Raw genomic sequence first — 24,892 nt, 5'->3', positions numbered from 1 at the left:
TGTCAGCTAAATTGTGAGCGCATATGTACTGGCCATATTGCTCTGTTGCACCTACCCTGTATATATGGGACCATGTATTCTGTATTGTAAACTGTACACTGGGCAGATCTGGGAACATATGAAAGCACCAGGCTCTAATACAGGTCGTAGTAATGCCTGTGTGCGCACGTGCGTTATAATTTATGATGCCAGTCATCCCAGCGCATACATCAGATCTCCCTGCTTACACACGAGCGTGACAAGTCCATTCTAAATAGTTTATACCTATATTAACACAACTCCTGTTTATCATTTTTTTTTTTTTTTTAAGAGACTCCATAAACATTTTTCAATAACTAAATAGAAAAATAAAAAACATAAAAACCCCACTGTAATAGAACCAAAGTTAAACAAATAAACAGCTCACCGATGGAGAGGCATCGCTTGGCCAAGTAGTTTAAGACCAAATAAATGCAGTGGAAAGGCCCATTTCCATCTCTCACCTGTGCCACAGCTTGCGGCGCCCCAGTGAAGGCCGTAGTGGAAACCACGCTCACTGCCCCGGTTGCATCGGCCTGTCCGTCCAGCTGACCGTCTGTCACCTGGACAACCCTGTATGTCACCTGAAGAGGACCAATAATGGCGTGAGTAAGAGGAGCCCCCATGCTGCTTAACATACTCTATGCAAGAAGCTCACAATTTAATGGTATAATGGTATAAAATAAATGACACATATCCTTCATTACGCAGTAGGTGACGGCTCCCCTCTGTACATGGACACTCCCTCCTGTTTGCAATCTGACTCTGGAGGGTTGGGAAGTTGCGGCTGCTGCAGGAGAGCCTGGTGCACCCTCTGCTTCTAGGACGAACTCAACTGCTGTAGCTGCAGAGCATCATGGAGTTGCAGCTGGAGTGCTGCTGTCTGCAGAGGCTATGCCAGCAACTGGAGGTGCATAGCGCCCCCTAGAGAGGAGCAGAGCCCCCGCATCAGGAGCAGTACCAACCTGCTGCTGTAGCAGGAGACACCCCACCCTGTCTGGCCCGGTGCATGGATGCTTTCCGTGACTTGATGGAGAGGCCGCAGTCTAGGCTCCCAGGAGAACTCTTCTACTGGACAGGGTGAGTGCAAACTCATACTCACTGTATCCCTTCTTTACTCAGTGTCAGTAATAGATGGCCAGGGTGAGTGCCCACTCAGTGTCATCATACTCAGTCGTTTAAGGGGCACCGATGGGGCATATGTGGGGTGGTCTGAGGTCCACTGATGTATGTGGGGTGGCCCGGGGACCACTGACGGGGCATATGTGCGTTGGCCCGGGGACCACTGACGGGGCACATGTGGGGTGGCCCGGGGATCACAGACGGGGCACGTGGTGTAGTCAAATGGCAGTTTAAATATTACATTTAATATTAGGCTACACTTTAGTGGCCACTATTCATATTACGCCTCACAGCTATAGCATACCTTTAGTCCCACCTACGTGCCGTACTGTCCCGCAGGGGGAAGGGGGAGCTGGGGGTGACACTGCCCAGCAGGTGACTCAGTGCCTCTGTCAGTGCAAGGAGAGTAATGACGCTCTAAATCTAAGGCTTAGTAGGGCAGGGTGGTAGTCCACATTTGTCTATTATATTATTATGCGGCTTCAACTTCCAGATAACCACAGCTGTAATAAATTGCCTTCCTGGTGCACAGTCAACTGAAATTAATGTTTAAATTAAGTTGAAATGAAACAAAAAACTTTGCTAATGACGTAACAACTCTCCCTTACTGCACCGTGACAGCCAAATACCGCACGGTCATTACTGGCGGCTGTTCCAATGACTATACCCGGATGGGTTCTACCAAGGAGCGACTGAGGGCGGCAGCAGAGTGTAAACCCCCAGTAACACCAACGCGCTCTGTATACTGCAGCAGTAGTCACCGCGTACCTGTCCTCCATTGTTCTCTGTGCGGAACTGATACTGAATATTGTGGTCGGAAAACGCTGCTTGCTGGACAGTGGCGATGGCCACGGCTGTATGCTCATCCGCGCCGGTCTCATCTCCTGCAAAGATGGGTAAAGAGGAAGATTATAACATGGTCTATACAAGGTACCGAGCAGAAAGGAACAACACCAAGCATCAGATTCACGGATAGCGGGGGGCGAAAAGTGGGAAAGCGCAGTGCGCTTCTATCCACTGTGCAGTAGCAGAAGCCAGCAGTACTTACCCTCTTGCAACTCTACCACTTCATCCGTCTCCTGTCCTTTATCGTGACTGCAAAGAAACAAACACAAAGCCGCTAAATTAAATCAGCCCGTTAGTCCCTAATGAACAAGTCACACAGATCTCAGGCTCTTGACGTAGAAAAACCATTTGTGAATGAGGTCAGCAAGTAACAAGTTATCTTCAAATGTACTCAATGTTCCAAACTGTAGTGAACTGGGGAAAATCAACTGGAAAATCAGACTGAACAACAATCTAAAGAGTTACTGATATTAATCAACCGCGCAATAAAACAAAATGTGCACATTCCCCCCCCCCCCCCCCCAATAAGACAGGTAATATAGTGTAAAACTAGTGTTACGATTACACTTTTATATAAATTTATATACTTTATATATAAATCTGTAATGGGTAACGCACATAAGATGGAGCCTAAAAACCGGAATGAATTACAGGGTCCCAACCTCCCAGCCTGGGGAACATGACGGGAACTGGTGCAGCAGTCTGATTGGGACCTGCTTTACAGCCGGTATCCTGCGTGGCTTACACCAGCCACAGCGCGGCTTCTCCAGCAGCCCAGGGCTAGTCATGTGACTCGCCAGGGGAGGGGATAGCAGGACTGTGTCCTATGTGCCGCGATTTACGGACTTAAATGTAGAGAAATGGGACATAGTGACACTGCTTCAGGATCAGCCCTATAGACATTGCTTCAGAGTATCCATTTATTCCACTTATTTTAGATTAAAAAAATATGCTTAAAGTGATCTTCAGTAATGAACAGTAATTACACATAATAAACAGCGTTCTACTAAACAAGTGTCACTTGTGATTATTAGGTCTAAGGTATAAATCAAAAAATGAACATATAACTGAAACAAACATTGCAATATTAAATCTCTTTGAATCACTTCTATAAGCGAGACGGCCATAAAATGGTATCCGTTTGGCAGGTCGACCGTCACTAGGTCGACCACTATTGGTTGACATGGACAAACGGTCGACACATGAAAATGGTCGACACGGGACAGGTTGACATGGCTTTAAAAAAAAATTTTTTTATTTTTTTACTTTTTCATACTTAACCATTTATTATTATTTATTTATTAACAGTTTCTTATATAGCGCAGCATATTCCATTGCGCTTTACAATTAAAACCATCCACATGGACTACGACTGGGAATAGTAACCTGTGTCTAGCGCAGCGGTAGCGGAGTGAGGCGCCTTGGCCGCAGCGTGCAAGGGGACGTGGTGCACTAATTGGGGTTCCTGGCCATGTTACGGAAAGAATGACACCAAACACAGTTCAAAAAGTCATGTCGACCTTTTCATGTGTCAACTATTTGTCCACGTCGATCAATAGTGGTCGCCCTAATAACGGTCAACCTTAACATGGTCAACCACTCATACCATAACCTCATAAAATTAGCTGGAATGTCGTCATCCCTAGCCGCCATAATGTGAATATTATAATAACATTTATAGTGACCAGAGGACTGGAAGATGAGGACAGGCCGAGTAGTCTATGATGACCACTCTCTACTAGAGGATGCAGTACACAAATCATCACCGAAACAAAAAAGATGAATGTTTCGCTACAAAGCCTCAGGAACAGCTTATTTGCTGACGTCACGTCTCCGGCTCTGCACCCAGCCTTGTGACTGATCCATCCAACATGACCCCGACTGTTCTCGGATGCCTCCAGCAACTCATCCTGTACTGAAATGTGCTGGCTTACAATGAGAGGCGCTGCTTGCGGAGACGGCTGGGCAGCCTCAGAGGCGATTGGCAGAGCTCCGGCTCGTCTCTGTGTCCAAGTCCTGGAACCCGGATCAATGCAGTGACTTGCCAGAGGACTATCACTGGCAGGGGAAGATATGGAGTAAGACAGCTGTCAGTAAAGGGGTTCTTGCCATGAAAATCATGTGCCATAAAACTGATTTAAGGTGGGTGATGCACAATATTCTGGTCTGATCTGTATGTTGTGAAACACATCCCATGACTCGACCCCAGCAATAAGCGCGTCGCCTCGGATGCATAACAAAACCAGACTGTGAACATTCGCATTACACAGACGTCGCCTGGGCACTGTGGAGGAACGGAAGAGTTTACAGTCATCTTCAAATACAGACTATAGCAAACAATCCCCAATAACTATTTCTGCACTACACGTAGAAGTCCACAGTGATATAATATGCAGAAAGGCCATTTACACAGCGCTCGGGTCAGCATTGCAGCGATGGAGCATGCCTGAGGTCTTGCTGGGGTGCAGAGATTTGCAGAGCAAGTTGGCCACATGTGAGGAGGAGCAGAGGTTTGCACAGGCAGGGTGCAAGTACTGTGCAGAGTGCAGGCGTTCCTACTGAAGTACAGCGTAGGTGCATCTGGAGGACTGCAGGACAACATTACTATAATGAGGCGGGGACATTACAGGGGGGTGCAGCTTGCAGTGTGCCTCTCCGCAAGTCCATTACCACTATGCATAAAGACTAAGGAGCATATTTAAGAGGTTGTCTCAACGGGTTTAACATAAAAATGTAAAGCGGCACTAATGTTATGCATTTCACATTAATGCTGCTTTAAATATCAAGGTCAAATTTCGGAATTGTACCACTAAGTATCAGCAAGGACTGAGCAGGTGGAAAAAAGTTTTTGTGCCTCTATATTGTGTTTCCACAGAGAGGCTGCCTCAGATACAAAACTTCCGTCTGTAATAAATCGGATGATTGAAATAAGCCAGATCTGTGGCTAATAATACAGAAGACGCAAAGGGCTGACGCGTAAGAGGTGGCAGGTTGGAGTCTGATGGGACTTTACCCTCTTGCAGAGTGCACCACATCCGTGCCTATAAGGTGCACTTATATTGCGCACAGGCAGCTCATGACGGTGCGGAGAAGATCTGCACCATGAAGTGCACTGGGCAGGCCAAGGAGGGGCGCTAGCGTACAACTAGACCTTTTGCACTGTAATAATAATAATAATAATAATTTTATTTATATAGCGCTCTTTCTCCAATAGGACTCAAGGCGCTTAACAGATACACAGCATAATATAGTACAGAAAAATAATGAAGTACATTTTTCATAAAATACAGAAGCATGAAGATACTAAAAGAGACACTATGGAAATGCTTGAGTAAACAGGAAAGTCTTGAGTCTACTTTTGAAGGATTCTATAGTTGGGGCCTCTCGCACTGTGCTGGGAAGTGAGTTCCATAGAGTCGGAGCCGCATGACTAAAAGCTCGACCCCCAGATGAATTACGGTAGATTCTAGGTACTGCTAAAAGTCCTTCATCTACAGATCGCAGTAATCGAGTGGGGCAGTATGGGATCAGAAGCTGTTTCAGGTACCTTGGGCCTTGGTCATGTAATGCTTTGAAACTCAGTAAGCCAATCTTGAAGAGGATTCGCCATCTTACAGGCAGCCAGTGAAGGGAGTAGAGGATGGGTGTTATGTGGCTGGAACGGGGCTGGTTGGTTAACAGCCTGGCAGCTGTGTTTTGCACCAGCTGTAAGCGTTGCAATTCTTTTGCTGGTAGACCAAGGTAGAGGGCATTACAGTAGTCTAATCGAGATGATACAAATGCATGTATGACTTTTGGCATATCATCTGAGGGAATTAAGTGCTTGATTCTGGCTATGTTCCTCAGGTGAAAGAATGAGGATTTGATTGTGGCTGATATCTGATGTTTAAGTGTCAAGCCATCATCCAGGACAACGCCAAGATTCCGCACATGATCACTGGTCTGTAATTCTGAATCCCCGAGTGTAAGTCCAGTTGGTTGGCTATGCTGCAGTCTTGTCCTTTGATGTTGCGGTCGTATTATAAGGACCTCTGTTTTATCCGGGTTCAGTCGCAGCCAACTGGCGCTCATCCACTCCTGTAGTTCAGCTAGACAGCCATTCAGGGTTGCTACTGGGTTATCAGTGCCCGGAGCAAAGGACAAGTACAGTTGTGTATCATCTGCATAGCAGTGGTAGACCAGGCCATGGCGCCTGATTATTTCGCCCAATGGGAGCATGTATACTGCAAAAAGCATGGGGGATAGTATAGAACCTTGTGGGACACCACATGGCAATGGCACTGGTGGTGATGAGTATAATCCAGATGATACTCTCTGTGACCTGCCTGTGAGAAATGATTTGAACCAGTTTAGGACTGTGCCATCCAGACCACAGAAGTGTATCAGTCGCTCAATCAGAAGCCCGTGGTCCACTGGATGTGCTTTGTGAATGATCTCTAAACATCACGTTTGCAGCACTGGCCTGATCTTAACGTATCAAATATCTTCATGGATATTAATCTCCTGAAACGTTTACTTTAAGATTAGGAAGATTAATTGTAGCTCTTTAAAAGAAAAGGCAATTCTGAGTTTTAAGATTTAGTAGGCCTGCAGGTGGTTACCAAGCTGCATGTAACAGTGATCATTACCCTGACTGACCAGTAGGTGGCCCACTTGTACAAGTCCAAATAGACTGGCTTCACTCCCCCATGCTTCATTACTGTGAAAATGTTCAAGGCATGAAAATTGTTCACAAGAATACAAGCTGTTTGGCTTGGACCAATAATCTGCCTCACCCCTATGGCACTTCTCCCTAGAGTACGGATGGGAAGCTTGCTCATGAGCAATTGTACAGCCCAGAAAATGACGGCTTCCAGTGCACGTAGGCAGCAGGTGACCTTTGCATGACTTCAGGTGTGTATTTAGAGATGGTTGTACAAGTGCTTGCGGTACCTTACCCTGCATTATGTTCACCAAAAGGTAAACAGTGTAAGCGAAACCGTAAATTTATCATTATGATAACTGCTTTAAGTACAAATAATAATAATAATAAAACATGTTATTTATACCACCCTGCACTAAAAATAAAAAACGGAGTGCGCGATCCTCTTAGAACACGTCCACCAAGAGGTGGTATGTGTGTGGTATGTGTGTGGGGTGGGAGGGGGGGGGATGCCGGCTAGTGGAATCAAGAGTCACACATGGTACAAGAGTCTGATCTGGCCACACATGAGAGGGTATACTGCTTGGGTTGTGTCTATGTAACGAGACGCTACCATACTGCTTGAGGTCTAGCCATCAGCATAGACACTGGCTCAACTAGACAAAGGCCTTCTCCCGTCACTAGATCCTGGTAGCTGGGTTAGAAGAGGACCACACCATGCGATAGAGAGACAACTCCATGGACTGTGGAAACCTTATAGTGTCATTGTTATACCACAAAATTATTTACATCTTCAGAATTCTAATCACCAATCCACCCTCTAGGGTTTCTTGTAAGGAATTATACGTTCTTTGTCTACCTACAAGGTGTGCTAAAATAGAGTAACACTGTCTCCGTAGGTAGGTACCAAAGGTCGATAGGGATAAAAAGTCAACAGATGAAAGGTCGACAGTGGCTAAGGTCGACAGATACAAAAGGACGACAGGGTTCAAGTTCAACATGTCAATGGTCAACACAAAAATGGTTGATGTTTTTGGGCAAAATCTTGCATATTTCATGTTCTTTGACCACCATCAGTAGAAACGTAGACGCTCACAACGCTTCAGGCAAGATTACTATTCCCAATCGTAGTCCATGTGGATAGTAAATCAAGCAAATGTTAGAAAAACATGTGAAAAACCAGTGTCGACTATGTCAACCTTTAAAACCTGCAGACCTTTTGACCGTCTACCTAGACAGTGTAGATCTATCACTCGGATACCCTGCCAAAATGAGATGGCCTGGAGACTTGGCTCATGTAATGGTATGCAACCAATATTATTCAAGGTGTTGATAGCAGAATGTCCACACTGAATGTCGACAGTAAATATGTAGGTTCAGGGTTACATTTAGGGTCAGGCTGCAGTTAGGGTTCTAACACTCATAAAAAGTTATGTCGACATAACATACCACACCCCATTTAATAGTTTCCTAATTTACCATTGACAAATAGGTCCTTTTTGGTAAACTTGGAAATGTGGAAGTATTATGTGATAACCTCCAGCTGATGTTCCGACGCCAATATATCCTCTGTACAATTACCGGCGGTACAGAAAGATATCATACACAGCTACAGGTGACCACTCTCAGTAATTACATTCACACGGAGTCTTTGAAGTCCACTCACTTCCAGTTTTAGCTTTTGTCAGCTTCCTATTATTGACTGGGATTTCCCTTGCATTTCAATCAGCTCTCTGATACAAGTTAACACGTTCATGGGCAATATATATTTATGATTCCACAAAGCAAATACACCCAGATAGAAGAATTGTAGCTCTGAATCCATGGAACATATCACGCTTCCTGCTCATTACTAGAGTTTGGGGTAAAGGGATTGCTCCTTGGCAGCCGGTGAATAGTTCCCATAGTGCCGGCAGGGGATTGGCTGAGGCACAAAGCTGCTGGGCGCTCATTTGTCTACTTAAAAGTGTTCTAGACAATAAAAGAATGAGAGATATTGGCCGTGCCCACTGCACTGTACTATGAGATTCATTGCTCTATAGCACGGCTGTCCTTTGCTGCGCCTAATAAAGGATTACAACATTATCCAGCCCATGTATGGCTCCTCCCATGCTATAACGCTTTCAGTACAAAACAGCAAACAATGCATGGGGCTCACTTATCGGATACAATATTAGTCTGTCGTCATTTATTCTTTGCTAGCCTTAGCCCCCTAGGACAGGGATGGGGAACCTTCGGCACTCTACCTGTTCTTTAACTACACATCCCAGCATGCCCTGCTTTTAAAATTGCCAAATAGCAAAGCTGCAGCAGGGCCTGCTGGGATGTGTAGTTCAACAACAGCTGGAGCGCCAAGGTTCCTCATCACTGCCCTAGGACCTCCCTGATACATCACCCGCACTGACTGACATAGGGGTATATGCAATTGCGGTCGAATTCCCGAAATTGTCAAATTTCGGGAATTTTTCGGCCAAAAAAAAAATCGACAATGCAATTCAGTACTTTCCGACAAAAAAACGGACTTTCAAAATTCGACTTTTTGAAATTCGAATTTTGACAAATTCGACTTTTCTGCAATGATACACATGCTGCAATTCGACCAAAGTCTATTCAATTCAAGTTTGGAAATTCGACAACAGTGCTTTTAGACAGTAAATTCGTCATTTTCAATCCGCCACACTTTGGAGGGTGAAACCAATAAAAAAAATTTAAAACATGTTTTTTTTTTGTTTGTTTTTTTGGTAATAGCATATCTATTTATATTAGAAGGGATTAGGTACTTGGTTTGTCTTTTTTGGAGGCACAAGTATTATTTATATATTTTTTAAAATATATATATATATATTTTTTTTTAATAGCTGGAACGGTAAAAAATCAAGGAAAAAAATGGCGTGGGGTCCCCCCTCCAAAGCATAACCAGCCTCGGGCTCTTCGAGCTGGTCCTGGTTCTAAAAATGCGGGGGGAAATTTGACAGGGGATCCCCCGTATTTTTAAAACCAGCACCGGGCTCTGCGCCTGATGCTGGTGCAAAAAATACGGGGGACAAAAAGAGTAGGGGTCCCCCGTATTTTATACAGCAGCATCGGGCTCCACTAGCTGGACAGATAATGCCACAGCCGGGGGTCACTTTCATACAGCGCCCTGCGGCCGAGGCATTAAATATCCAACTAGTCACCCCTGGCCGGGGTACTCTGGGGGAGTGGGGACCCCTTCAATCAAGGGGTCCCCCCCCAAGGGCCAGGGATGAAGCCCGAGGCTGTCCCCCCCATCCAAGGGCTGCGGATGGGAGGCTGATAGCCTTGAGAAAAATGTCAGAATATTGTTTTTTTCCAGTAGTACTACAAGTCCCAGCAAGCCTCTCCCGCAAGCTGGTACTTGGAGAACCACAAGTACCAGCATGCAGGAGAAAAACGGGCCCGCTGGTACCTGTAGTACTACTGGAAAAAAAATACCCAAATAAAAACAGGACACACACACCGTGACAAGTACAACTTTATTACATACTGCCGACACACACATACTTACCTATGTTGACACACCGACTGCCACAGTCTCCGACGATCCGAGGGTACCTGTTAAAAAATTATACTCACCTTCCAGCGTCCAGAGATAAATCCACGTCCAGAGTATAATCCAGGTACTTGGCAAAATAACAAAACGCAAAAACCCGTGCCAGCGGACTGAAAGGGGTCCCATGTTGACACATGAGACCCCTTTCCCTGAATGCAGAGACCTCTACGTGACAGCTGTCACTGAAAGGTCTCTTCAGCCAATCAGCGAGTGCAACGTCCTTGCACTCTGCTGATTGGCTCTGCGCGTCTGAGCTCAGACAGCGCATTGCAAAGCCTCTCCATTATATTCAATGGTGGGAACCTTGCGGTTAACGGTGGGGTCACCCGCCGGTCAGCGGCTGACCGCGGGTAACCCCCCCGCTGACGGCAAAGTTCCCACCATTGAATATAATGGAGAGGCTTTGCGATGCGCTGTCTGAGCTCAGACGCGCAGAGCCAATCAGGTGAGCGCCACGTAGTAGCACTTCCTGATTGGCTGAAGGGACCTCAGTGACAGGAGTCACGTGGGGTCCCGGCACATTCGGGGAAAGTGGTCTCATGTGTCAATATGGGACCCCTTTCAGTCCGCAGGATCGGGTCATTGCGGTTTTTTTTTTTTGCCAAGTACCTGGATTATTTTCTGGACGTGGATGTATCTCTGGACGCTGGAAGGTGAGTATAATTATCTTTTATTTTCAGGTATCCGTGGATTCTACTTGGAGAAGAGGACCGACTGCTTCGTGTCAACATAGGTAAGTATGTGTGTGTCGGCAGTATGTAATAAAGTTGTACTTGTCACGGTGTGTGTGTCCTGTTTTTATTTGGGTATTTTTTCCCCAGTAGTACTACAGGTACCAGCGGGCCCGTTTTTCACCCGCATGCTGGTACTTGTGGTTCTCCAAGTACCAGCTTGCGGGGGAGGCTTGCTGGGACTTGTAGTACTACTGGAAAAACCAATATTCTGTCATTTTACTCAAGGCTATCAGCCTCCCATCCGCAGCCCTTGGATGGGGGGGACAGCCTCGGGCTTCACCCCTGGCCCTTGGGTAGCTGGGGGGGGGCCCTTGATTGAAGGGGTCCCCACTCCCCCAGGGTACCCCGGCCAGGGGTGACTAGTTGGATATTTAATGCCACGGCCACAGGGCGCTGTATAAAAGTGACCCCCGGCTGTGGCATTATCTGTCCAGCTAGTGGAGCCCGATGCTGGTGTATAAAATACGGGGGACCCCTACTCTTTTTGTCCCCCGTATTTTTTGCACCATTATCAGGCGCAGAGCCCGGTGCTGGTTTTAAAAATACGGGGGATCCCATGTCAATTTTGTCCCCGCATTTTTAGAACCAGGACCAGCTCGAAGAGCCCGAGGCTGGTTATGCTTTGGAGGGGGGACCCCACGCCATTTTTTTCCGGGTTTTTCCAATTTTTTTAATTCGCTGCAAAATCCGGCAAATCGGCCGTTTTTCGCCCGCGGGAATGTCGAATCCGTTTTTCATTGAATATGGTGAATTCCGGCTCCTTCCCCCCCTTCTCTGCCTCCCTACATCTAGAGACGCACAGCTGAGTCTGCAGAATGAAAAAGCACATTCTGACCTTTTATGTTGTCTACGTCATTTAAAGAGGAAGCAAGATTTATTTTTTGTTTGTTTGTATATACAGCAGGACCAACTTTCACCCATATTCAAGAGCATAATACAGACAAATCACCACGTGTCATAACATCTGTTCTCAGCCAGCCTTTACTTCTCAGTGTTGTCTGTTTAGGGTAGTACATGTGGGTGATGTCAGCCCATGTATCAATGGGGGTCATTCTGACCTAATCGCTCGCTGCAGTTTGTCGCAGCGATCGGGTCAGAACTGCGCATGCGTTAAGACGCCGTTTAGGGGAAGCGGTCCGGCCAACGCAGGCGTGGCCGGACCGTTGGGGGCTACGCAGGCGGCTGCATGACCTCACACGCAGCCGCTGCGGGCTGGGGAGTGACAAGTAGCTCCCGGCCAGCACGCTAAAGCTGCGCTGGGCGGGATCTACTCTTGAAGTGCAAAGGCATCGCCGCTGTGCGATGCCTTAGCAGTTCTGCGGGGGGGGGGAGGGGGGTTAGGCGGCACTGACATGCGGGGCGGACTAGCATGTCAGTGTGAACGATCGTAGCTGTGCTACGATCAACTCGGAATGACCCCCAATGTGCAGTGTGTTGCGAAATATTAGCACTTTATACACACTGCATATTATACATTATATATCAGTGGTTCTCAACCGGTGCCAATAGCACCCCAAGTGGGTATTCAAAATAAGTCTCTGTAATAGCGTGCCTGGCATGCGATGATTATACACCGGGAAAGCAGAGGTCTCTGGCACCAAACATCACTGTAGGACCCTGATAACAACAAGAAAACATCTGACCCTGCAAAAGAAAGAATATGTGCACTATCATTTTATTGGCAATTTTACTTTCCCCCCCAGCAATTTTAATATAAATATTGTAAATCTTTTCTATAGGACCTGCACTGGTATTATAGATAGAGGCGCCAAATCTTTTATCTAATAGCAATCGTACTTGTTACAAACATATCGTTTTGCAAATGTGTTGGGCTGCCGGGGTGTGTGGTATGTAAGGTCGACAGTAAGTAGGTCGTCAATGTTTGGGTCGACCACTATTGGTCGACAGTAAGTAGGTCGACAGGGTCTTTAGGTCGACAGGTCAAAAAGTCGACATGAGGTTGTTGTGGGTTTTTTTTTTGGGGTGTCATTTTCTCCGTACAGTGACCAGGAACCCCAATAAGTGCACCGTGTCCCCTCGCCATGCTTCGGGCAAGGTTACTATTCACAATCGTAGTCCGCGTGGATCGTTAGGTATGGAAAAGTTCAAAAAAAGAAAAAATAAGAATTTACTTACCGATAATTCTATTTCTCGTAGTCCGTAGTGGATGCTGGGGACTCCGTCAGGACCATGGGGTTTAGCGGCTCCGCAGGAGACAGGGCACAATAATAAAAGCTTTAGGATCAGGTGGTGTGCACTGGGTCCTCCCCCTATGACCCTCCTCCAAGCCTCAGTTAGGATACTGTGCCCGGACGAGCGTGCATAATAAGGAAGGATATAGAATCCCGGGTAAGACTCATACCAGCCACACCAATCACACCGTACAACCTGTGATCTGAACCCAGTTAACAGTATGATAACAACGAAGGAGCCTCTGAAAAGATGGCTCACAACAAGAATAACCCGATTTTTGTAACAATAACTATGTACTATGTACTATTGCAGACAATCCGCACTTGGGATGGGCGCCCAGCATCCACTACGGACTACGAGAAATAGAATTATCGGTAAGTAAATTCTTATTTTCTCTAACGTCCTAAGTGGATGCTGGGGACTCCGTCAGGACCATGGGGATTATACCAAAGCTCCCAAACGGGCGGGAGAGTGCGGATGACTCTGCAGCACCGAATGAGAGAACTCCAGGTCCTCCTCAGTCAGGGTGTGCCCCTGACCAAGTAGCAGCTCGGCAAAGTTGTAAAGCCGAGACCCCTCGGGCAGCCGCCCAAGATGAGCCCACTTCCTTGTGGAATGGGCTTTTTTGATTTTGGCTGTGGCAAGCCTGCCACAGAATGTGCAAGCTGAATTGTACTACAAATCCAGCGAGCAATCGTCTGCTTAGAAGCAGGAACACCCATCTTGTTGGGTGCATACAGGCTAAACAGCGAGTCAGATTTTCTGACTCCAGTCGTCCTGGAAACATATTTTCAGGGCCCTGACAACGTCAAGTAACTTGGAGTCCTCCAAGTCCCTAGTAGCCGCAGGTACCACAATAGGTTGGTTCATGTGAAAAACAGAAAACACCTTAAGGAGAAATAGAGGACGAGTCCTCAATTCTGCCCTTTCAGAATGAAAAATTAAGTAAGGGCTTTTATATGATAAAGCCGCCCATTCTGACACACGCCTGGCTGAAGCCAGGGCTAATAGAATCTTCACCTTCCATGTGAAATATTTTAATTCCACAGTGGTGAGTGGATCAAACCAATGTGACTTTAGGAAACTCAAAACAACATTGAGATCCCAAGGTGCCACTGGGGGCACAAAAGGAGGCTGTATATGCAGTACCCCTTTTACAAACGTCTGAACTTCAGGCACTGAAGCCAGTTCTTTCTGGAAGAAATTTGACAGGGTCGAAATTTGAACCTTAATGGACCCTAATTTTAGGCCCATAGACAGTCCTGTTTTCAGGAAATGTAGGAAACGACCCAGTTGGAATTCCTCTGTAGGGACCTTCTTGGCCTCACACCACGCAACATATTTTCGCCAAATGCGGTGAAAATGTTTTGCGGTTACATCCTTCCTGGCTTCGACCAGGGTAGGGATGACTTCATCTGGAATGCCCTTTCAGGATCCGGCGTTCAACTGCCATGCCGTCAAACGCAGCCGCGGTAAGTCTTGGAACAGACAAGGCCCCTGCTGGAGCAGGTCCTTTCTTAAAGGTAGAGGCCACGGTTCTTCCGTGAGCATCTCTTGAAGTTCCGGGTACCAAGTCCTTCTTGACCCATCCGGAACCACGAGTATCGTTCTTACTCATCTCCTTCTTATGATTCTCAGTACTTTTGGTATGAGATGCATAGGAGGGAACACATACCCTGACTGGTACACCCACAGTGTTACCAAAGCGTCCACCGCTATTGCCTGAGGGTCCCTTGACCTGGCGCAATATTTGTCTAGTTTTTTGTTCAGGCGGGACGCCATCATGTCCACCTTTGGTTTTTCCCAACGGTTTACAATCATGTGGAAGACTTCCCGCTGAAGTCCCCACTCTCCCGGGTGGAGGTTATGCCTGCTGAGGAAGTTTGCTTCCCAGTTTTCCACTCCCGGAATTAACACTGCTGAGAGTGTTATCACATGATTTTTTCGCCCAGCGAAGAATCCTTGCAGTTTCTGCCATTTCCCTCCTGCTTCATGTGCCGCCCTGTCTGTTTACGTGGGCGACTGCCGTGATGTTGTCCCACTGGATCAATACCGGCTGACCTTGAAGCAGAGGTCTTGCTAAGCTTAGAGCCTTGTAAATTGCCCTTAGCTCCAGTATATTTATGTGGAGAGAAGTCTCCAGACTTGATCACACTCCCTGGAAATTTTTTCCTTGTGTGACTGCTCCCCAGCCACTCAGGCTGGCATCCGTGGTCACCAGGACCCAGTCCTGAATGTCGAATCTGCGGCCCTTTCATAGATGAGCACTCTGCAGCCACCGCAGAAGAAAACACCCTTGTCCTTGGAGACAGGGTTATCCGCTGATGCATCTGAAGATGCGATCCAGACCATTTTCCCAGCAGATTCCACTGAAAGGTTCTTGCGTGAAATCTACCGAATGGGATCGCTTTGTAAGAAACCACCATTTTTCACAGGACCCTTGTGCAATGATGCACTGATACTTTTCCTGGTTTTAGGAGGTTCCTGACTAGCTCGGATAACTCCCTGGTCTTCTTCTCCGGGAGAAAACATCCTTTTCTGGACTGTGTCCAGAATCATTCCTAGGAACATTAGACGTGTCGTCGGAAAAAGCTGCGATTTTGGAATATTTAGAATCCACTCGTGCTGTCGTAGAACTACTTGAGATAGTGCTACTCCGACCGCCAACTGTTCTCTGGACCTTGCCCTTATCAGGAAAGCGTCCATATTTCTTTTAGGAAGAATCATCATTTCGGCCATTACCATGGTAAAGACCCGGGGTGCCGTGGACAATCCAAACGGCAGCGTCTGAACTGATAGTGACAGTTCTGTACCACGAACCTGAGATACCCTTGGTGAGAAGGGCAAAATTTGGACATGTAGGTAAGCGTCCCTGATATCCAGTGACACCATATCGTCCTGGTTCGCTATCACTGCTCTGAGTGACTCCATCTTGATTTGAACCCTTGTATGTAATTGTTCAAATCTTTTAGATCTCACCGAGCCGTTTGGCTTCAGTACCACAATATAGTGTGGAATAATACCCCTTCCCTTGTTGTAGGAGGGGTACTTTGATTATCACCTGCTGGGAATACAGCCTGTGAATTTTTTTCCAATACTGCCTCCCTGTCGGAGGGAGACGTTGGTAAAGCAGACTTCAGGAACTTGTGAGGGGAAGACGTCTCGAATTTCCAATGTACACCTGGGATACTACGTGTAGGATCCAGGAGTCCACTTGCGAGTGAGCCCACTGCGTGCTGAAACTCTTGAGATGACCCCCCACCGCACCTGAGTCCGCTTGTATGGCCCCAGCGTCATGCTGCGGACTTGGCAGAAGCTGTGGAGGACTTCTGTTCCTGGGAATGGGCTGCCTGCTGCAGTCTTCTTCCCTTTCCTCTAACCCTGGGCAGATATGACTGGCCTTTTGCCCGCCTGCCTTTATGGGTACGAAAGGACTGAGACTGAAAAGACTGTGTCCTTTTCTGCTGAGATGTGACTTGGGGTAACAAAAGTGGATTTTCCAGCTGTTGCCATGGCCACCAGGTCCGATGGACCGCCCCTTTATACGGCAATACTTCCATGTGCCGTCTGGAATCTGCATCACCTGACCACTGTCGTGTCTATAAACATCGTCTGGCAGATATGGACATCACATCTACTCTTGATGCCAGAATGCAAATATCCCTCTGCGCATCTCGCATATATAGAAATGCATCCTTAAAATGCTCTATAGTCAATAAAATATTGTTCCTGTCAAGGGTATCAATATTTTCAGTCAGGAAATCCGACCAAGCCCCCCCAGCGCTGCACATCCAGGCTGAGGCGATTGCTGGTCGTAGTATAACACCAGTATGTGTGTATATACTTTTTAGGATATTTTTCAGCTTCCTATCAGCTGGCTCTTTGAGGGCGGCCGTATCTGGAGACGGTAACGCCACTTGTTTTTATAAGCGTGTGAGCGCCTTATCCACCCTAAGGTGTGTTTCCCAACTCGCCCTCACTTCTGGCGGGAAAGGGTATACCTCCAATAATTTTCTATCGGAGGAAACCCACGTATCATCACACACTTTAATTTATCTGATTCAGGAAAAACTACAAGTAGATTATTCCCACCCTACATAATACCCTTATTTGTGGTACTTGTAGTATCAGAAATATGTAACACCTCCTTCATTGCCCTTAACATGTAACGTGTGGCCCTAAAGGAAAATACGTTTGTTTCTTCACCGTCGACACTGGAGTCAGTGTCCGTGTCTGTGTCGACCAACTGAGGTAAATGGGCGTTTTTTACAAGCCCCTGACGGTGTCTGAGACGCCTGGACAGGTACTAATTTGTTTGCCGGCCGTCTCATGTCGTCAACCGACCTTGCATCGTGTTGACATTATCACGTAATTCCTAAATAAGCCATCCATTCCGGTGTCGACTCCCTAGAGAGTGACATCACCAATACAGGCAATTTGCTCCGCCTCCTCACCAACATCGTCCTCCTACATGTCGACACACACGTACCGACACACAGCACACACACAGGGAATGCTCTGATAGAGGACAGGACCCCACTAGCCCTTTGGGGAGACAGAGGGAGAGTTTGCCAGCACACACCAAAAACGCTATAATTATACAGGGACAACCCCTTATACAAGTGTTTTCCCTTATAGCATTTTCACATATGTAATCATATCGCCAAATAAGTGCCCCCCCTCTCTGTTTTAACCCTGTTTCTGTAGTGCAGTGCAGGGGAGAGCCTTCCTCACAGCAGAGCTGAGCAGGAAAATGGCGCCGTGTGCTGAGGAGAATAGGCCCCGCCCCCTAAAACGGCGGGCTCTTCTCCCGGAGTTTGTGAGATCTGGCAGGGGTTAAATACATCCATATAGCCTCAAGGGCTATATGTGATGTATTTTAGCCATAAAAAAGGTATAATACATTGCTGCCCAGGGCGGGTATAATATATAGGTATATAATATAAAGTATATAATATAAAGGTATATAATATAAAGGTATAATACATTGCTGCCCCCAGCGCCCTGCACCCTCAGTGACCGCTGGTATGAAGTGTGCTGACAACAATGGCGCACAGCTGCAGTGCTGTGCGCTACCTTATGAAGACTGAAAGTCTTCTGCCGCCTGTTTCTGGACCTCTGGACCTCTTCAACTTCGGCATCTGCAAGGGGGGTCGGCGGCACGGCTCCGGGACGAACCCCACACCTGTGTTACGACTCCCTCTGGAGCTAATGGTGTCCAGTAGCCTAAGAAGCAAATCCATCCTGCACGCAGGTGAGTTTACTTCTCTCCCCTAAGTCCCTCGTAGCAGTGAGCCTGTTGCCAGCAGGACTCACTGAAAATAAAAAACCTAACTTAAACTTTTATTCTAAGCAGCTCAGGAGAGCCACCTAGATTGCACCCTTCTCGGCCGGGCACAAAAATCTAACTGAGGCTTGGAGGAGGGCCATAGGGGGAGGAGCCAGTGCACACCACCTGATCCTAAAGCTTTTATTATTGTGCCCTGTCTCATGCGGAGCCGCTAAACCCCATGGTCCTGACGGAGTCCCCAGCATCCACTTAGGACGTTAGAGAAAAATAAGAATTTACTCACCGGTAATTCTATTTCTCGTAGTCCGTAGTGGATGCTGGGGACTCCGTAAGGACCATGGGGAATAGACGGGCTCCGCAGGAGACTGGGCACTCTAAAGAAAGATTCAGGACTATCTGGTGTGCACTGGCTCCTCCCCCTATGACCCTCCTCCAAGCCTCAGTTAGGAACTGTGCCCGGAAGAGCTGACACAATAAGGAAGGATTTTTGAATCCCGGGTAAGACTCATACCAGCCACACCAATCACACCATATAACTCGTGATAGGAACCCCGGTTAACAGTATGATAACAATGGAGCCTCTGAACAGATGGCTCGCAATAACAACCCGATTATAGTAACAATAACTATTTACAAGTATTGCAGACAATCCGCACTTGGGATGGGCGCCCAGCATCCACTACGGACTACGAGAAATAGAATTACCGGTGAGTAAATTCTTATTTTCTCTGACGTCCTAGTGGATGCTGGGGACTCCGTAAGGACCATGGGGATTATACCAAAGCTCCCAAACGGGCGGGAGAGTGCGGATGACTCTGCAGCACCGAATGAGAGAACTCCAGGTCCTCCTCAGCCAGGGTATCAAATTTGTAGAATTTTGCAAACGTGTTTGCCCCTGACCAAGTAGCAGCTCGGCAAAGTTGTAAAGCCGAGACCCCTCGGGCAGCCGCCCAAGATGAGCCCACCTTCCTTGTGGAATGGGCTTTCACTGATTTAGGCTGCGGTAATCCCACCGCAGAATGCGCCAGCTGAATAGTGCTACAAATCCAGCGCGCGATAGACTGCTTAGAAGCAGGAGCACCCAGCTTGTTGGGTGCATACAGGATAAACAACGAGTCAGTCTTCCTGACTCCAGCCGTCCTGGAAACATACATTTTCAGGGCCCTGACTACGTCCAGTAACTTGGAATCCTCCAAGTCCCTAGTAGCCGCAGGCACCACAATAGGTTGGTTCAAGTGAAAAGCTGAGACCACCTTCGGGAGAAACTGAGGACGAGTCCTCAACTCTGCCCTATCCATATGGAAAATCAGATAAGGACTTTTACAAGATAAAGCCGCCAATTCTGATACTCGCCTGGCCGAAGCCAGGGCCAACAACATGACCACTTTCCACGTGAGATATTTCAAATCCACAGTCTTAAGTGGCTCGAACCAATGTGATTTCAGGAATTCCAAAACCACATTCAGATCCCAAGGTGCCACAAAAGGAGGCTGAATATGCAGAACTCCTTTGACAAACGTCTGAACTTCAGGCAGTGAAGCCAGTTCTTTTTTGGAAGAAAATCGACAGAGCCGAAATCTGGACCTTAATGGACCCCAATTTGAGGCCCAACGTCACCCCTGCTTGCAGGAAATGCAGGAATCGACCCAGCTGAAATTCCTCCGTCGGGGCCTTCTTGGCCTCACACCACGCAACATATTTTCGCCAAATGCGGTGATAATGTTTTGCGGTGACATCCTTCCTGGCTTTGATCAGGGTAGGAATGACTTCCTCCGGAATGCCCTTTTCCTTTAGGATCCGGTGTTCAACCGCCATGCCGTCAAACGTAGCCGCGGTAAGTCTTGGAACAGACAGGGTCCCTGCTGCAGCAGGTCTTGTCTGAGCGGCAGAGGCCAAGGGTCCTCTGCATGCATCTCTTGAAGTTCCGGGTACCAAGCTCTTCTTGGCCAATCCGGAACCACGAGTATAGTTTTCACTCCTCGCTTTCTTATTATTCTCAGTACCTTGGGAATGAGAGGCAGAGGAGGAAACACATAAACCGACTGGTACACCCACGGTGTCACTAGAGCGTCCACAGCGATCGCCTGAGGGTCACTTGACCTGGCGCAATATCTTTTCAACTTTTTGTTGAGGCGGGACGCCATCATGTCCACCTGTGGTCTTTCCCAACGGTCTACCAGCATTTGGAAGACTACTGGATGAAGTCCCCATTCTCCCGGGTGGAGATCGTGCCTGCTGAGGAAGTCTGCTTCCCAGTTGTCCACTCCCGGAATGAACACTGCTGTCAGTGCCAACACATGATTCTCTGCCCATCGGAGAATCCTTGTGGCTTCTGCCATCGCCATCCTGCTTCTTGTGCCGCCCTGTCTGTTTACATGGGCGACCGCCGTGATGTTGTCTGATTGGATCAGTACCGGCTGGTTCTGAAGCAGGGGCCTTGCTTGGCTTAGGGCATTGTAAATGGCCCTTAGCTCCAGAATATTTATGTGAAGCGAAATCTCCCGATTTGACCACAGTCCTTGGAAATTTCTTCCCTGTGTGACTGCACCCCAGCCCCGAAGGCTGGCATCCGTGGTCACCAGGACCCAGTCCTGTATTCCGAATCTGCGGCCCTCTAGTAGATGAGCCCTCTGCAGCCACCACAGCAGCGACACCCTGGTCCTTGCCGACAGGGTTATCCGCTGTTGCATCTGGAGATGGAACCCGGACCATTTGTCCAACAGGTCCCACTGGAACGTCCTTGCGTGGAACCTTCCGAATGGGATTGCTTCGTACGAAGCTACCATTTTTCCCAGGACTCGTGTGCATTGATGTACCGACACCTGTCCTGGTTTTAGGATGTCTCTGACTAGAGATGACAACTCCTCTGCTTTTTCCACTGGAAGAAACTCTCTTTTCTGGTCTGTGTCCAGAATCATTCCCAGGAACAGAAGACGTGTCGTCGGGACCAGCTGTGACTTTGGAATATTAAGAATCCAGCCGTGCTGTTGTAGCACTTCCCGAGAAAGTGCTACCCCCACTACCAACTGTTCTTTGGACCTCGCCTTTATCAGGAGATCGTCCAAGTATGGGATAATTAAAACTCCCTTCTTGCGAAGGAGTATCATCATTTCGGCCATTACCTTGGTAAAGACCCTCGGTGCCGTGGATAACCCAAACGGCAGCGTCTGGAACTGATAGTGACAGTCCTGTACCACAAATCTGAGGTACTCCTGGTGCGGAGGGTAAATAGGGACATGCAGGTACGCATCCTTGATGTCCAGGGAGACCATGTAATCCCCCTCGTCCAGGCTCGCAATAACCGCCCTGAGCGATTCCATCTTGAACTTGAACCTTTTGATATAAGTGTTCAAGGCTTTTAAATTTAAGATGGGTCTCACCGAACCGTCCGGTTTCGGTACCACAAACATTGTGGAATAGTAACCCTTTCCCTGTTGAAGGAGGGGTACCTTGAAAATCACTTGCTGTGAATATAGTTTTTGAATAGCCACCAACACTGCCTCCCTGGCAGAGGGAGTTGCCGGTAAGGCAGATTTTAGGAAACGGCAGGGGGGAGACGTCTCGAATTCCAGCCTGTACCCCTGAGACACTACTTGAAGGACCCAGGGATCCACCTGTGAGAGAGCCCACTGTGTGCTGAAATTCCTGAGACGGGCCCCCACCGTACCCGGGTCCGCCTGAGCAGCCCCAGCGTCATGCTGTGGACTTACCGGACGCAGGGGAGGACTTCTGCTCTTGGGAACTAGCTGTGTGCTGCAGCTTTTTCCCCCTACCTCTGCCCCTCGGCAGAAAGGATGAGCCTCTAGCCCTCTTATTCTTCTGGGGCCGAAAGGACTGTACCTGATAATACGGTGCTTTCTTTTGCTGTGGGGTAGCCTGTGGCAAAAAAGGTCGATTTCCCAGCAGTAGCTGTGGAAACGAGGTCTGACAGACCATCCCCAAAAAGTTCCACCCCTTTATAGGGCAAAACTTCCATGTGCCGCTTCGAGTCGGCATCGCCTGACCATTGCCGAGTCCATAACCCCCTTCTGGCGGCAATGGACATAGAGCTTATTTTTGATGCCAGCCGGCAAATATCCCTCTATGCATCACGCATGTATAAGACGGCATCTTTTATATGCTCTATCGTCAGCAAAATATTGTCCCTATCCATGGTATCAATGTTATCCGACAGGGAATCTGACCACGCAGCTGCAGCACTGCACATCCAAGCCGATGCAATAGCGGGTCTCAATATAATGCCGGTGTGTGTGTATATAGCTTTAAGGGTATGTTCCTGCTTTCTATCAGCAGGTTCCTTTAGGGCGGCCATATCCGGAGACGGTAGTGCCACCTTTTTTGATAAGCGTGTCAGCGCTTTATCTACCCTAGGGGGTGTTTCCCAACGTGACCTATCCTCTGGCGGGAAAGGGTACGCTGCCAATAACCGTTTAGAAACTATTAATTTCTTATCTGGGGAAGACCACGCTTCCTCACACACCTCATTTAATTCCTCAGATGCAGGAAAAACTACTGGTAGTTTTTTCTCACCAAACATAATACCCTTTTTTTTGTGGTACCTGGGGTATTATCAGAAATGTGTAATACATTTTTCATTGCCTCAATCATGTAACGGGTGGACCTATTGGAGGGTACACTAGTCTCATCGTCGTCGACACTGGAGTCGGTATCCGTGTCGACATCTGTATCTGTCATCTGAGGTAGGGGGCGTTTTACAGCCCCTGATGACATTTGAGACGCTTGGACAGGCACAAGCTGAGAAGCCGGCTGTCCTATGTCGTCAAACCTTTTATGTAAGGAGCTGACACTGTCACGTAATTCCTTCCATAAGTCCATCCACACAGGTGTCGACCCCGCAGGGGTGACATCACATTCACAGGCATTTGCTCCGCCTCCACATCATTATCCTCATCATACATGTCGACACAGCAGTACCGACACACAGCACACACAGGGAATGCTCTGACAGAGGACAGGACCCCACAAAGCCCTTTGGGGAGACAGAGGGAGAGTATGCCAGCACACACCAGAGCGCTATATATCACAGGGATATCACCTTATAAAAGTGTTTTCCCTTATAGCTGCATATATATTGTATACTGCGCCTAAATTGTGCCCCCCCTCTCTTTTTTACCCTTTCTGTAGTGCAGGACTGCAGGGGAGAGCCAGGGAGCGATCCTTCCAGCGAAGCTGTGAGGGAAAGTGGCGCCAGTGTGCTGAGGGAGAAGGCTCCGCCCCTTTTTCGGCTGGCTTTCTCCCGCTATTTTAAAACGTCTGGCAGGGGTTAATTTACACCTATATAGCCCCTGGGGCTATATATGGTGTTAGTTTGCCAGCCATGGTGTATATTATTGCTGCTCAGGGAGCCCCCCCCCCCAAGCGCCCTGCACCCATCACTGACCGAAGTGTGTGGTGTGCCATAGGAGCAATGGCGCACAGCTGCAGTGCTGTGCGCTACCTTGGAGGAAGACAGAAGTCTTCAGCCGCCGATTTTCTGGACCTTCTTGCTTCTGGCTCTGTAAGGGGGACGGCGGCGCGGCTCCGGGAACGGACGACGAGGTCGGGTCCTGTGTTCGATCCCTCTGGAGCTAATGGTGTCCAGTAGCCTAAGAAGCCCTAGCTACCACCAGTTAGGTAGGTTCGCTTCTTCTCCCCTTAGTCCCTCGCTGCAGTGAGCCTGTTGCCAGCAGGTCTCACTGTAAAATAAAAAACCTAAACTATACCTTTCTTTCTAGGAGCTCAGGAGAGCCCCTAGTGTGCATCCAGCTCGGCCGGGCACAGAAATCTAACTGAGGCTTGGAGGAGGGTCATAGGGGGAGGAGCCAGTGCACACCAGATAGTCCTGAATGTTTCTTTAGAGTGCCCAGTCTCCTGCGGAGCCCGTCTATTCCCCATGGTCCTTACGGAGTCCCCAGCATCCACTAGGACGTCAGAGAAAAAATGTGACAAACTCACGTCGACCTTTTGATCTAGAACATATCGACCTAAAGACCCTGTCTACCAATAGTGGTCGACCCAAACATTGTCGACTTAAAGACCGGATCCCCCAGGGGGTACCCAGCTGGAAAAGGATGGAGGACCACTGGGCTACATAAGAACAGTATCTTACGGACTTTAAAGGAACAGTGACCTCTAATGGTCATTAGTGAAATTGCAAGATACTTCTGTTACATATAACGAGTATTTCTGATTCCTAAACCACCTGGACACTACCTAATCTAATAGGCCCTACACACTTGGCGATGTTACTGAAAGATATGAACGATCTCGTTCATTAAATGAACGAGATACCGTTCATATCTTTCAGTGTGTAGGCACCAGCGACGAACGATGCGCAGCCCCGCACTCGTTCATCGCTGGTGCCCCGTCGGCTGTGCATGCAGGCCAATATGGACGATCTTGTCCATATCTGCCTGCACTTCTATGGAGCCGGGTGATGGGGGGAGTAAAGAAACCTCACTCCCCCCCGTCACTGC

The 24,892-nt window shown here is 48.0% G+C and overlaps 1 protein-coding gene across 2 annotated transcripts in view; it reads right to left on the bottom strand.

The window, feature by feature from the left end:
- The window catches only part of USF2 (upstream transcription factor 2, c-fos interacting), a 95,343-nt gene that overhangs the window by 53,128 nt on the left and 17,323 nt on the right, over nt 1-24,892 (bottom strand). For both annotated transcript variants that reach the window (XM_063942310.1, XM_063942309.1), the window contains exons 2-4: nt 2,189-2,235; nt 1,909-2,024; nt 483-602 (exon numbers count right to left, since the gene is read on the bottom strand). In XM_063942310.1, the coding sequence (XP_063798380.1) occupies nt 483-602; nt 1,909-2,024; nt 2,189-2,235 (283 nt within the window). The remainder of the gene's footprint in view (nt 1-482; nt 603-1,908; nt 2,025-2,188; nt 2,236-24,892) is intronic.

The sequence above is a fragment of the Pseudophryne corroboree genome, chromosome 10 (assembly GCF_028390025.1).
Source record: "Pseudophryne corroboree isolate aPseCor3 chromosome 10, aPseCor3.hap2, whole genome shotgun sequence".
In the NCBI taxonomy this organism is placed as follows: domain Eukaryota; kingdom Metazoa; phylum Chordata; class Amphibia; order Anura; family Myobatrachidae; genus Pseudophryne; species Pseudophryne corroboree.
Note: the sequence above shows the minus strand (reverse complement) of the source record. Positions and strands in the feature narration are given on the sequence as shown.